This window comes from Bombus terrestris, chromosome 13, assembly GCF_910591885.1.
Source record: "Bombus terrestris chromosome 13, iyBomTerr1.2, whole genome shotgun sequence".
Classification (NCBI taxonomy): Eukaryota; Metazoa; Arthropoda; class Insecta; order Hymenoptera; family Apidae; genus Bombus; species Bombus terrestris.
Window position 1 is genome coordinate 4,625,558 of NC_063281.1, and position 14,060 is coordinate 4,639,617.

A 14,060-nucleotide genomic window follows, 5' to 3' on the forward strand; every position below is an offset into this window, starting at 1 on the left:
ATTTGAAATGGACATAGAAATATAATAGGTTATAAGATATTATTTATTGAATATTATACGAATAACCGATTATTTACTATATTAATAAGCCACAATAGTGAGACGATCGTTAGCACTAATTCTATGTTTAAGACTATTATTTATGCTGTATATTAATTTTTCACTCAGTGTATGTTCGCAATAAACATCTTGTCACTTCCACATACATTTACTGAATGACCTCAAATTTTAATATTGTAGTCACGATAGCTGTATTTCATTATAATACTAAGGAAATTTTAAAAAGTTTCGTACATTGCACATCATATATTCATGAACAATTTTGTGCCAAGTATTCCTATACTTTCGCGAACCACTGTACGTGTACAGGGCGAAATGATTTCTTTAGAAAACAGACCAACATGTGCAAAAATTTTATTCTGCAATATTCCCGATTTATTTTTCACGAGGAATCACTCTTTGCCCAGCTGTATTATTGTAGCCTATGATACCTCAATGTAGCTATATATGATGTCTCAATTCTTTCGGGATTGTCTAAAATGATCCTGCCTTTTCTAGCGTGAAATGGAGTGAGGTAATTTCCACCACCCCTATGTTACTGCGTAATACTTCTTGCTTGCACTTTTTGGTGTTTGTATCGACGATAGTAGTAACAAAAATATTCCGGAGGCATGCATCTATTGAAAATGAAACACGTAAAAAAAAGACGACAAATCTAAAGATAAAATATGCCAGATCCAAAGACCGAGAACATATCAATTCTTATTTTCCTTGAATTTGAGCGAAGATTTTGACTTACTTTTTTTTATCGGCATATATTTTATATTACATTTTATGGAAAATATAGCGAGGAAGCTAATTAATTAATGAGATACGAGTATAAAGTATAGATAATATCAAAAATTAAATAAGTTAATTTTGTATGCATATATACTTTTTCATTTTTACTAAAAGTTTCCTATTAGAATCATTGTATTAGGTGATAGTTCTGTTCTTGTTTGTAGCCTACCCCTAAATTCATATATACATATATTTATACGCATATTTCAAGTACTTTCGAAAAGAAATATGTAAGAGCGAGCGGAGGTTATACGTACATATGTGTAGGAAAAAATTGTTCACTTTGATAACATAATCCAAGGCCATTGAAACCGATGAAGTCGCCCCTTTTCCCAACAATTACCAGTTTCACAAATTCGCACGTCCGATGCTTTATTGCAAGCTTGCCTCATTCGTAACATGCAAATATATGAGTTCCTCAATTAATCCGGAAATCATAGTTATGCATTAACTTATATATGATACACAGAATTTTTTAATTTCTTCATCGTCAGTCTCGATGACACGAAATTCATATAATGCGAAGCGTATCTCCTGCGTAATAAGAAGTCCTATCGTATTTAAAGAGGTTAAGTAATTACGTTGTGACTTGACCTGTATTTCGATGTGATCTCTGATCTCTTGCTTGAATAAATGTGAATCTGGATACGTAGCTGACTATGATTTCTACTAGTTACTTGCCCATTTACAGAACACCAATCATTCAAGCTTTAAATTGATATTTAATAAATATTGAAATAATATAAATATTTAGTAAATATATAACAAATATAAATATCTCACCAATTAGGCACGACTAATCACCAAATTGCTTGCATAATTTAATATAACTGATTGATTTGGCTTTACTTCTGCCTATAGCGAATAAGAGATCGTAATCTCGGTTATAATTCAAACTGTATGAACTGTATCAAGTTAATTGATTAATCATAAATGCCAATATGGTAACACGTACACAAGGGCTTCATAAAGGATTCATCGTTTAATCCTAATCCGACATAGCTGGTACATTGTTATTACGGACATCGAATGTTTCATTTTATAGCGACCAATCAAGGAGGCTAATGATAAGTTGTTAATGATAAGTGGATTTTTATGCGTTTATGAGAAATTCGAAGACGTAAAAATCAACGCAATGTACACAGTCTACGAAATTACATAAAATAGTTCAAGAAAAGTATTTATTGCGATATTTAGTAGATGAAATCAATCAATCAATTTTTTTTTAATTTAAAAATGCATGAAAGCATAAAGATAAATTATCTTTACGCAGAAATGTAATCTTTCCCTCGTGTTACACGTTGCGATCCACGACGATCTATGCCAAATTTTGTAGAATTACTAAAATAAGATAAATTTTATGGACTAAAAAATTGTTAAGAATGTGAATGATTTAGAAAACGTAGACAAAAAAAGTGAGCAAATACAATATAATATTTTTTTCTAGCATTAAATGATAGATTTTGATATGATTTTCTTTTTTTTTTTATTTATTTCTTAATATTCACAATTTGTCCCTTTTGGACATTAGGTCGAATTTTTTAGTAGTTATATTATCATGTAGGTGGGTACCCCCAGCGGGGTACCATCCTCGAGTTTGCTAGGTCATATCCTTTATGAGGTCTGCTGGGTGCTTCCTTTTTAGCCTTCTGTCCATGTTTAAACCCTTAGAGTGCTGAATACTCGCGGCCTACGCGATCCGTACGGACGGCGCGCAGCTAGCGCTGACGATCGCTGTGGACGGAATACTTTTACGTTAGATTGAACTCTATTGATTGACTATTCAAAGCGTAAATCGTAATAAGTTAGAGTAATTCTTTTGCACGAGATTAAATGATTCAAGAGCGTTATTTTTTAGTATTAATTATTTATTATAAACATTGAAATTTCCAATTAACTAGAAATTGGGTAATAAACTAGAAAACAATAAACTAAGAAACTAAATTTAGTAAATATAACACAAGTCAATAATTCAGTTGTGTGTGCAAAATTTCAAAACAATTATCGATACATAATCCGACATCGCATTTTCTGCATTCTCTTATTTTTCACACAAACAACACATTTTCTTCTTGATAATTAGATACGACTGTCCGCGAAACAGGTAGACAACTGTTATAACGAGGCATTATTGGCATTTGTTTACTAAGGAATGCATTTATATTTATCTCACACAAACGTAGTGGTATTACTTCTGCGTAGGTGTTCGGAAAAATTGACAAACGCATACACGCGTCCTCAGTCCACGCCGGGCACTTACAGAAAACGTATATATGTGTCCTTAGTCCACACCGATAGCTTTCGCCAGACGCGCATATGCGCCCATAGCACTCTAAGGGTTAATCGTAACGAGAATTTACGACTCTCGTTTACGCGTTATCTCGCGATCGCGTCTCTCCGCGAACGGTTAAAACAATTCGAATATTCGATTTTAGATTCGACGAGCAATCGTCAAATGGCGAAAGAATGCTTGTTCATACCTTCATTTTGCTAAATTTTACTAAAATAGGGAGAAGCGTTTGCTTGCTTGGTCTAAAGTCTAAAGTGCTCCAAACACGCTTTAAAAGCAGAGCACTCTGAACTTTGACATATTCCTTCAGCAAAACATTTTGTTTCTTCAAAAATCACTTTGCCATGGGAAGCGGTTGCTTTCTTACGCTTATTCAAATCCTTATTCTATCGACGTTTATTGGACAATTCTGACTTTATAGTAAACATGATAAATGACATAGATTCTCAAGGAACCGATGAATAGGTCAAAATTATATAATCATACAAAATAACGATTCAGAATACTGCTATAGGAAAATAATGGATTAGCAATTGTACGTAGATTAATGTTTACAATCGTTTGCACTTAACGCCATGAAATTGTATTGTTATTATATGTTGAATAGTATTGTTATTAGGAATTAGTGTTGTTATTGAGAAAACATTATTGTTGTGATATTGTTGTGGTGTTCAAGAGGACAAAATTCTCGACGTTTCTCTGAAATTGCAGTTATGTCTTTCGAAGGCCGAAGGTCGTATTGATACATGTTAGTGTTAGATGTGACAATCCGAGCCATGAAAGCCGAAAGATTTTTACAGTCCTCTGATTTACATATCACTGAGTAAGTTTTAGATGAGTTAGATGGAATTGGTAGAAGATTCATAAGTTCATACGTTAAAGCTATTATGATTGTTTTCATGACTCGTAAATGGTTTGTGATAACTTTCCGATATTTGGCGCTTTTTTATGGTTATACGACTCTTACTGATCCTAGTCATTTCTGACGCAATCTTAACGATTCTACTGACCAAAGTTCACATTAATATATTTATTAAACAGGAGAAACATTTGTTATCCTTCATCTTCTTCTATTATTCGAAATATTGAAATATTTGACAAACAAATTATTTGATAATAAACCATTTCTCAAATAAGATTTTGGAATTTATTAATAACTTTAATTTGGTGTTACTATTTGATCCTTTTATTTATTACATTTTTTCAAATAAATGTACTCAAACCCGGATGAAATCAGTATTTTTCCAGAGAGTTAAAATAAAATTTGGATATTATTCAAATAATATATCTGAACAATGATTATTCGAATAATAGATATATTATCTTATTTGGTTAGTTGTTATTTTCAAATAATTGTGCGTTAGTTTATTTGAATATGAAGTAATTTTCCCTAGATTATTTTATCACTTGGCTATCAAGTGAAATAATTATCCTTTTATAATTTTGTACTCGAATAAATTTTTAATTAAGTACTTTTCTAAATATTTTCTGATCCTTTTATATATGAATATTTCGGACTGCGTTACGAATACAGATTTCGTTACAACGACTCACACAAATTATTTAATATTTAAACAATTTAAAGAATTTAAAGAAACAAATAGAAAGTAGGAAAATGGAAATGCTGCAAAACTATCGAAATATAAAGGACATTTTTGTTAAATGTAATATTATGCTACTGTGTGCGACTCGTGTAAGGAGATTCTACGTATAAGGATTTATTGTGACCAATTAGAAGTTGGTTCGTTCAAATAAAATACGACGAAACGCCACGACAATCTCTTATGTCAAGTTATTTATTACTTTATTTAAATGATTTAATTATCTCAAATAAGGAATTATTTGAAAGTGTTTTATTGGAATTTTACACAAAACAAAATTGCTTCTTCTATGTTACTTCTAAGATAGAGATAATAAATTGGTTGTTCATAATAATTACTGCTTTTTATTTTATTTTAAATAAAATACTTTTCACGTAGATAATTTCCAAGAGTCACAAGTACGTTGCAATAAAATTCGAATAAAACTAAATATTGGTAATATGTAATTGGTTAATAAGATAATGAATTTTGATGTTGCTGTCATATAAAAAACAAAAAGCTGTAACTTATAAACCCTTCCCTTATAGTCTACAAGTAAAATATGTGGGTTACCTGGAGTTGATTTTGTTCAATCGTAGTACAACTTTGTCTGTGTTGTTGAAATTTCGGTTGATACGGCTCCAACATTCTGATCTTGCCCCATCGATTGAAAAATAACGCAATCGCCGCAGCCCAAAGGAGAAGGACCAAAACAACAATCAAAACCTCTTCAGCTCTGACTATAACAGCGTTTGGTTCCGGAATGCCTGTAGCAACATCATACAGTATTATTTTAAGTTTATTATTGTCTTTATATATTGTCTATTTAAACAGAATGTATTCAAGTTATAAAGGTACAATGCGTTACGAAAGTATTCAAACATTTATCACAAAAAACTTGTATGAATATATTATGAAACTTTTTGAAATTTCGTTAGCATTCTGACGAGACATTACCATCGTCACTATAATAGTAAAATTTCAAACCAATCTGAAGATGTATCTGAAGATGTATTTACAATTAATGGAGAATGAGTATACTTTGACTTCGCAACATATTGTGATTTACTAGTATAACTAATATAACTGACTGTTCAAATATATTGTTGATCTTTGCGAAACATATGCTTCGAATAAATATTTTGTACATTATCCATTTTTAGGTTCGTTTCGAATTTTACTAACGTAATCACGATAATATCTCATTATACGTAATGCTAATAAAACATTTTGTGTAATATGTAGAGGGTATAAAGAAAGTAATGTGATCCTAAACATTTAGTCCAGTGGAGATTTGTAAGAAATTTTGTGCAAAAACAACTTGACATGGAAATTCAATGTCAAATTCCTGGAAAAAGTTTCCTCCTGGAAAAAATGTTAAAGTTTTAATAATTCTTAAACTGGCTTTATTCACTTTATTCACAATGTGTTTACATTCTGTAGTCAGCAAGAAAAGTAGCATCTATCGATGCAGCTTTATAGTTCAAATCGGATATCCTCTTTTCTTCTTTGTTTTCTCTTTGACACTTTCTTTCTTTTCTTTTTTTTTCTCGCTATTTAAACAACCCCGAACTCGCATTTCTCGCTTCAGTCAAGTTTCTCCCCAAAGTTACGTTCTATGTAAATTCGTTAGTAAATATACACGACAAGGGCAATAATTAAGGGCTGTCTTTCTCTAAGAACACGGGACCGATTTCATCTTCAACGTGGAATTAAATGTTGCAATATTAATTCTTGATTACCAAAAAAGCTTAATCGCTGAAAACTGTATTCCCGCGAAACGAACGTCTTTTTCCGAACGTAATTATTGTTTTATTACATTCTTTTGATCGTTCTTCCTTTAAATGAAATGGATAGATAAATATATATTTCGATATTTGCAATCGCACTCCACTATCATTCGCAAATAGAAGATGCTTATCACGCACACACACACACACACACGCCTTATACTATCAAATAGAAGTGTATCGAATCTGTAGCAACCCATTGGCGTTGAAAGAGCACACGTTTGACTTTTTGGCTCTTTTCTGATAACTTAATTTGTCAAAACCCATTTTTGATACCAGCTATAGCACAATAGTTCTTCCTAGTTAACTTTTCATTTACTGCTTCTTGTGGTTATTTCATAATATGGACGGTGTATTTCTTCATTTAGATTCTTAGAATCTGTTGTCAAATTTTCAGACTTCCATCTGATTTTTCCCTAATAATTAGATTGCTTACCTTGCTACTTCCATTGTCGTATGTGCTTAGTTCTTTCTCATTTTCTAGCTCTTTTAAATGGTGTCGAAGTTTATCTTTTATAACTTTTGATACCTTTGCTGGTAGTTTTGAGATACGCTTCCTCCCTTGCGTTAAAACTATATCATAGGTCCGTGGAAATTCTCCTGTGTCTATGAAAACGTGTTCGTTTTTTTAAATAAATTGCTCTATATCACTGTTTCTTTCCTTTATGTTGTGCACTGCATTTAGTATACCTAGCTGTTTGCATGTTTCTAATCCTAACAAGTGTTTTATTTTCTCTTTTGTTACTGTAAATTCTAATGTGTACTTATTTCTTTTGTATCTATCCTAAATGTAATCTATCTGTCTTTTATTTGTATTTCTTCTAATCAGTCTTCTACTTTATATTATTTATATTTAAGTTGCTTATGGTAAAGTTACTTCCGCCGCCCGCCTGACTTCTATTATTTATCTTTACTGTTGTCACGCTTGCTCCGCATGACTGCGCGAAATGGTTGTATTTTCCACATTTTCCACTTTTTTCCCATATGCTGGACACTACCGCGGTCATGTATCCCATTACACTTGTTCTGTCACGAACTCGTGTCTCTAACCTGCTGCTTACTCGTTGCTCCCTAAAACTTCCTCTTCCGTAACTAATTTTTTCCTCTTTTCTTCTTTTATTACATCTCTCATTTGTGTAGTGATTCTTTTGGTATATCTTTTATGAGTTACCTCCTTTTTTTTTATATTTTAATGTACTTAATTAAGATTCCCAGTTTTAGACCCTGACATTTTAATACCGACTGTTACAGCGCTCTGTCTGCCATATGATAAATTATATCGTCTCTTATCATCGAATTTATTAGCATATCATAATTATAGTTATCCCCATCTTCTTTGATTGAGTCACATAGTATTGCAGTGAGTGTCCTTTTTCTCTCTTTTCGCTATTAAAGAGAAATCTCTCATACGCCTGGTTCCTTTGGAACTCAACATAGTCCTAGAAAGCTTTTATTTTCTCAGGTTCTTCTTTGTCATCCCCTTCTAGGTTAAAGATTTCAAATGCTTCCATTTGCTCACACTCTATTAGGTGGAGCAATGTTGCTGCCTGTGTCGTTATGGCTTTTGTTCGCCTCCTTCTCACTATCATGAATAAGTCAAAATCTCTTTCAAATTTTCCCCAGCTTTCTGCTATATTTCCTCCTTAGAGGAGTGTTTCAGGTTTATTTATACCATCCACGGCTACTTCTGTGACGAGTACACCCTCTTATTCCTTTAATGGTCACTATGCTTTCTGTGTTTTTTATTTCGCGATTAGGTTTGCCTTATTTCAGCTTTCTTTTGCTTTTTTCGGCAGCAGTATTTATTTATTTTCTCTTCCTTTTCTATCTTTTTTATTTACTTTTTCCTTTTTATTATTTCTCTCTTCTTCTATATTACTACTATTTGTTTTCTTATTAGCACACGTTTATGTTGTAATTATTTTTCTGAAATACGTTAATTTCTACCTTTCACCGACCGTTCCATATTCTGCCATGTCCTTTCGCTCGTTCTTTATAGATGGATTGCAGAAATAAACGTAGATTTTGATATTTCCAGTTACACTCTTTATTACTCGTTCTAGACGCACGCTTCACGCTCATTTCACTCGCAATTCACCACGCACGTACACACGCACAAGTACATCTATTACATTTACGGCAAAGATATCCTATGGTGTAAGAGGAGTGAAATATCTTTCAAAGGTGTAGAATCACGTTACGAGCCTCTTTATACCCTGTGCATAAAAAGTTTCTACAAGTGTCTGAATATTTTTGTGATCATAGTGACGTAAAAATTTGCCAGGTATATTCGAATACAATGTATACACAAGATCATCCACCATTCCAAAACTTTCCTTCATAAGCTTTAAAGCTTCTCTAAACATTATTAAGAAAATTATTAATGAGTCAGAAAACTCGATAAACAAAACTCGATCAAACACCCTTTGAGAATAATTTTTTTAAAATTGAACCAAACGACCAGATTTTTTTTTTTTTTTGGAGAAGTTAGAAAGATTAGTTTACTGGATGACGTGTAAAAAATTTTGAGAAAATTGCAATTGTTGTGCCTTTTTTACAATTTCACCGAAGGGTGTACTATAATCTATGTACTTACTATCTACTATATACAGACATTTGTATTTATCTTGATAATTATAGTATGCGCGCGTGTTTGTGTCGTTTGCTTGCTTACACCTATTATCTGTCAAATTAATATTTGCCAACAGATTAAAAGAAGTGGCTTAGCCCCGAAGCGATGGATTATCTACGAAGATCGTGCGATGTGTCCGATTGAAGGCAATGTCGCTCCGGAAAAGCTCTTGACTCGAGCGTCGTAACAAAGAAACAGAAGTACGAATCGAATACTCAAATATAATATAAGCGTTGCTGAATAATGTATTTGATCTTCTCCGAATGATAAAGCGATGTTAACAAGTTGATTGTCGAAGCGATTCGATGCGAACGGCTCAGAAACCCGAGCGATCCTGCGTTGCTCGATTCGACCGATCGTTCGGCAAGACTTGAGTGAAGTCCAAAAAACATGTATCTTGATTGATTGGTTTCCTAACGCGAGGAAGGTTCAATCGGTATACTCGTTAAATGGCATATACTCGGCAAACTCGTTAACACATACAGCCGATGTCTATGCGTCCGAAGCGTGGACAGCTCTTGGCGAGAAGCTCACGGCGAGAAGCTCACGGCGGGAAGCTCACGGCGGGAAGCAGATAATCGATACCTGGACGAACGTGAGGCTTCAATTCGAAACAATTAGGTAAGTGTCACGGAAATTCCTGCGAAAGGCCCTCGACGGATCGGGCCATTACAATTCGCTAACGACCTTTCGGAAATAACCGCATTTATGACACGTTCGGCTGTTGGGAACACTGTGGCTATGGAAAATTACAAGTATTGTTACGATTCCCGAAAGAAATTGTTTTAAGTGCTAACGTCTTGGCTCAAAAATTGCCTCGTGTCTTTGAAAGCGTGTGTCGTAAAATTGCCTACGAGATTCTTTATGTTTTTTGTTCCTTCAGACGGAACAATACACGGAAAGAAAGTACATGTTCTTTGCTTGACAGAACGTTTGTATAATAGAATATTCCGATAGTAAATCTGTGTATATCGGAAGTTCCATTATATTTCTAAGACGAAACACTGCAGCACTACGATTAAGGAAAGGATTTACTTCTATCAACAGAGACTTAATAAAGTCCAATATTAGTTTCGCAAGTGTCGTAGTGATAAATTAATGGCGTGTGGTATACGTAAAAGACTTTCTCGTACATTTATTATTACTAACAATTATAGTAAAATATCATTATAACCTAACCATATCACTTTTTCTTATAAATTTTGTCAACGACATCAGTGCGTTAAAACCTGCGAAATTTGGCAAACGAGTTCAGCACAACGATCCGGATCTGCGAGATAGAATACTGCATCGTATTCAAGAAAATGTGCACCACCACATTCTATCAACGCGGTGCAAAAGCACTTAGCCAATTTGGCTGTTTTGGAAATAGGTGGATACTCGCGGTCGGGACAATTGCGGTACGTGTGTGATTTTGCTGTGGACACTCGCGGAGCCAAAGGATTAGAGGAAACATTAATCCTCTCTACTCGGAAATTTCACAGGGCGGTTTTCCGTATGCTCTTATGGATTTCCACGAATAAGCAGATTTAATCTTCGATCTACCATTTGTTCTGCAAAACATCGCTCGGGGTAGTTTACGTCTCTGAATACCATGGTTTTTTTCTCTATGACTTGTACGAGGTAAGCTGCCACCCATGTGTCGTTCGAATTGAGGATCGCTGTGGGCCCTGCTGCTTAGGCTGACCTCCTTATGTTCGTAAGGAGGTTTGCTCGCGTGGCGGGGTACTTCGGCCGATTTTTAATTGTCTATAACTAAGAAACGAAGCCGAAAATACAATTTTTTTATTCTTCGTTTCCGTCTTATTTCGGCGTCAAGAATCACTTTTCAAATTGTGAAAAATCCGTAAATACTCTGTATTTAGCTACGGACCTTCTAATCGTCCGACCAAATACATTTCCATGTTTATGCATTTATAATTTTTTCAAAAACTGCAATCTCCCCAACTATCGAAGATATTACAGACAAAATTTATCTACTCTTTATCTATACAACTATGAAACTGTAATCATCCAACCAAATATATTGCTTTAACTTTATTCATATATTTAGAAATTTCTAAAAAGTTGCAAACTTTAAAAATTTAATACACTAACGAAAAAGCACCACGGAAAAGCACGGAGTGATACGGAAGAAAGGTTTATAACTTTTAGGTTAGATAGTACTTGCCAAGTGATGAAAATATGTCCTTACTAACATAAGTCAAAAAATTATTAACTCCAAAATTATAAACAGTTTTTCGTTTCAGTTGAAGCGAGTGAATTTCTCGCTACGGAAACTATCGGAAATAGAATATGGAAACAATGGACTACCTTCTGTTCTCATTTCTTTTTTCCTGGTTGCAGAAGGTTTTCTACACGTCCTTCTTCCATTTCCACGCACGCTTGACGCCTAGACGTGTAGTAATTATTTCACTCGCATTTTATATTAAGACAGAAAATCCATCGTTTCCATATGACGCGATAGCTTCCGAGACGGAAAATTTACCCGCTAAAGTCGAAACAAAATATTGTTCATAACATTGGAACTATTAATTTCGCGACCCATGTTTATTAAGACCTTTTTCATCATTTAGCAAGTAGTATGTAACCTGAAGTCAACCTTTCTTTATTTCACCCTGTGTATATAAGGCAGTATTTTTCTCAAGCACAGAAACAAGGTTATGACAAAACGTAATATGTACAGTTCTCTTTCTCCGATGAAAAGATATTACGAGTGAGGTGCCTTTACGCCAGTGGCGTCTCTCCTGAGTTTATTCTATTGTAAACATTTATATAACTGAAAGAGGGACTGAGAAAAGGAATTCTCTCTGGGTTTTAAAAGAGTTATGTTCGAATTTATATGTTTCGATTAAAAAAATATCGTTTATCTTTAGGGGTTTCTTTAAAAAGTGTTCTCATGAAACAGAATTTTTTGAATCTGTATAATAAAAGTTGCATGAAAAAATAAGGTACTTTAGAACGTGTAAAAAGGATTTCATAAGATAAATAAAAGAACCAAATGCAGCGTCGCTGGCGCGTGTAGTTGAGAAAATATACACGTTGAAAGTTTGCGTTATTCGTTGTCGAGACTTGTATTATTTTCATCGATATTTAACTTCATTTGGCGTGATACAATGACATGGCTTATAATAGTTTTATATTGTTGGTTCTAGTAGAATCTAAGGATTTAATCTAGAGGGTATTTTATTTTTAGTCTGCGGATCTGGTCCGTCGTGTCTAGTAGTTGGATGACTAATGGGTTGTGGTGGTTGTTGACTCTTGTGTTATATCTGCTTCTAGACTTGTGTATTTCATCTTTGACTGTAGGTATCTTGAGGTCACGGTGGATTGTTTCGTTGGTAACATACCAGGGTGCATTTAATAGGGATCTTAGCGTTTTCGATTGGAAGCGTTGGAGTATTTCAATGTAGGAATTACTTGCTGTTCCCCATAGTTGGATTCCGTAGGTCCAGACAGGTTTTATTACGGTCTTATAGAGCGTAATTTTGTTCTGCGTGCTTAGGTTGGAGCGACGGCCAATGAGCCAATAAAATTTTTTGAGTTTGTCCCTGAGTTGTTTAGATTTGTCTAGGATATGTTGTTTCCAGGTTAATCTCCTGTCCAGAGTTTTGTTTTTTCTATTTAGCGTGATAATATTCAGTAACGGCCTTAGCCTCTTATCCGTTCATTTCAAATAGGAACTATTATATATAGAAAATATTATAATTAATAAATATTAGAAATAAATAACATATTAAGAATATCAATTTAACTGTAATAATTATTTAATATTATTGCAGTACTATTTATTGAATACTATTCAATATTTGTTATAGTAATTGGGAACTTTTTTTTATACTGGTGAACAAACTATCTGTTCTATTTAAATTAAAACATTTTATTTCAAGAACTTTTTTTTAGCTGTCTCATCGGAACTTATAATGTGGGAAAGTGTTCTAAAAATGTTTCACGCCCATGTTTTAAATAGAACCTATTAAAAAGTTCCATAATTCTTTCGATGCTTAAACTGAAACAAACCTCACACAAGGTGTATTCACAAATGCTTGATAACAAAAGAAATAAATATTTCTCATCACGGAAAATACTATCGAATTACATGCAGTGGTTTGAAATGGTATATCTTCATATATATTGTAGTATGTACTGTAGTGCGCCGTGATGCTTCCGTTAACAAAGACCTTGCTAAATCAGCATGTAATTTCATGGCACAGGAGATAACAAAGGTGTACTGTATAGAACATCTGTGCTTCCCTGAATAATTCAACTTCCGATGGTAAACTAATTTATCGTTAGACGATCGATACAAATGAAAGATGCAACGATATTTAGTTGATTACAATAGGTAATGAAAACCTTATATGGAAAGGTTATTATATTTATTTCGCAATGATTCGTTATAGTTTTATAGTTTTCATTTATAAAAGATTCAAACGATAAGGTTATTAGACTGTTTATGCATTTATAGAAAATTTAAAGAAAACACTAAATATGCAAAAATGTATAAAATATCCAAAGTATAATATTTATTACAAGATTTAATAGATGAAAGAAATTTCTGCTTAGGTTCTATTGCTTTAGTCATGTTCATAGAAATATGAATTTGCATAAACATTTGCAATCTGTTTATCATATACATACATATATTTAAATACGTATTAGTATAGATAATATTCCAGTCAAGCAGCAATCGGTATGCAGCTTCATGTTACAGTATAAACTATGTTATACACACAACGTTTCTGCTGCGAATTTAAAATTAGAATAAACAAATTTTAGAGAAGCGATAGATCTTTAGAACATAATTTTTATGTTCCGTAACTTATAAGCAGTTATTGTTATTTTAGAGAAAGAGGAACTATTGTGACAGCTGACAATTAGTTGGTGGGACACTAACGATCAAGGTGACCATAACTTTTTTAAATGAG

General features: G+C 33.3%; 1 protein-coding gene across 1 annotated transcript in view; it reads right to left on the reverse strand.

The window, feature by feature from the left end:
• LOC100650272 overlaps positions 1–14,060 on the reverse strand; it is a 73,999-nt gene that overhangs the window by 10,299 nt on the left and 49,640 nt on the right. Inside the window, exon 4 of the mRNA XM_048411225.1 lies at positions 5,284–5,477. Within this exon, the coding sequence (XP_048267182.1) occupies positions 5,284–5,477 (194 nt within the window). The remainder of the gene's footprint in view (positions 1–5,283; positions 5,478–14,060) is intronic.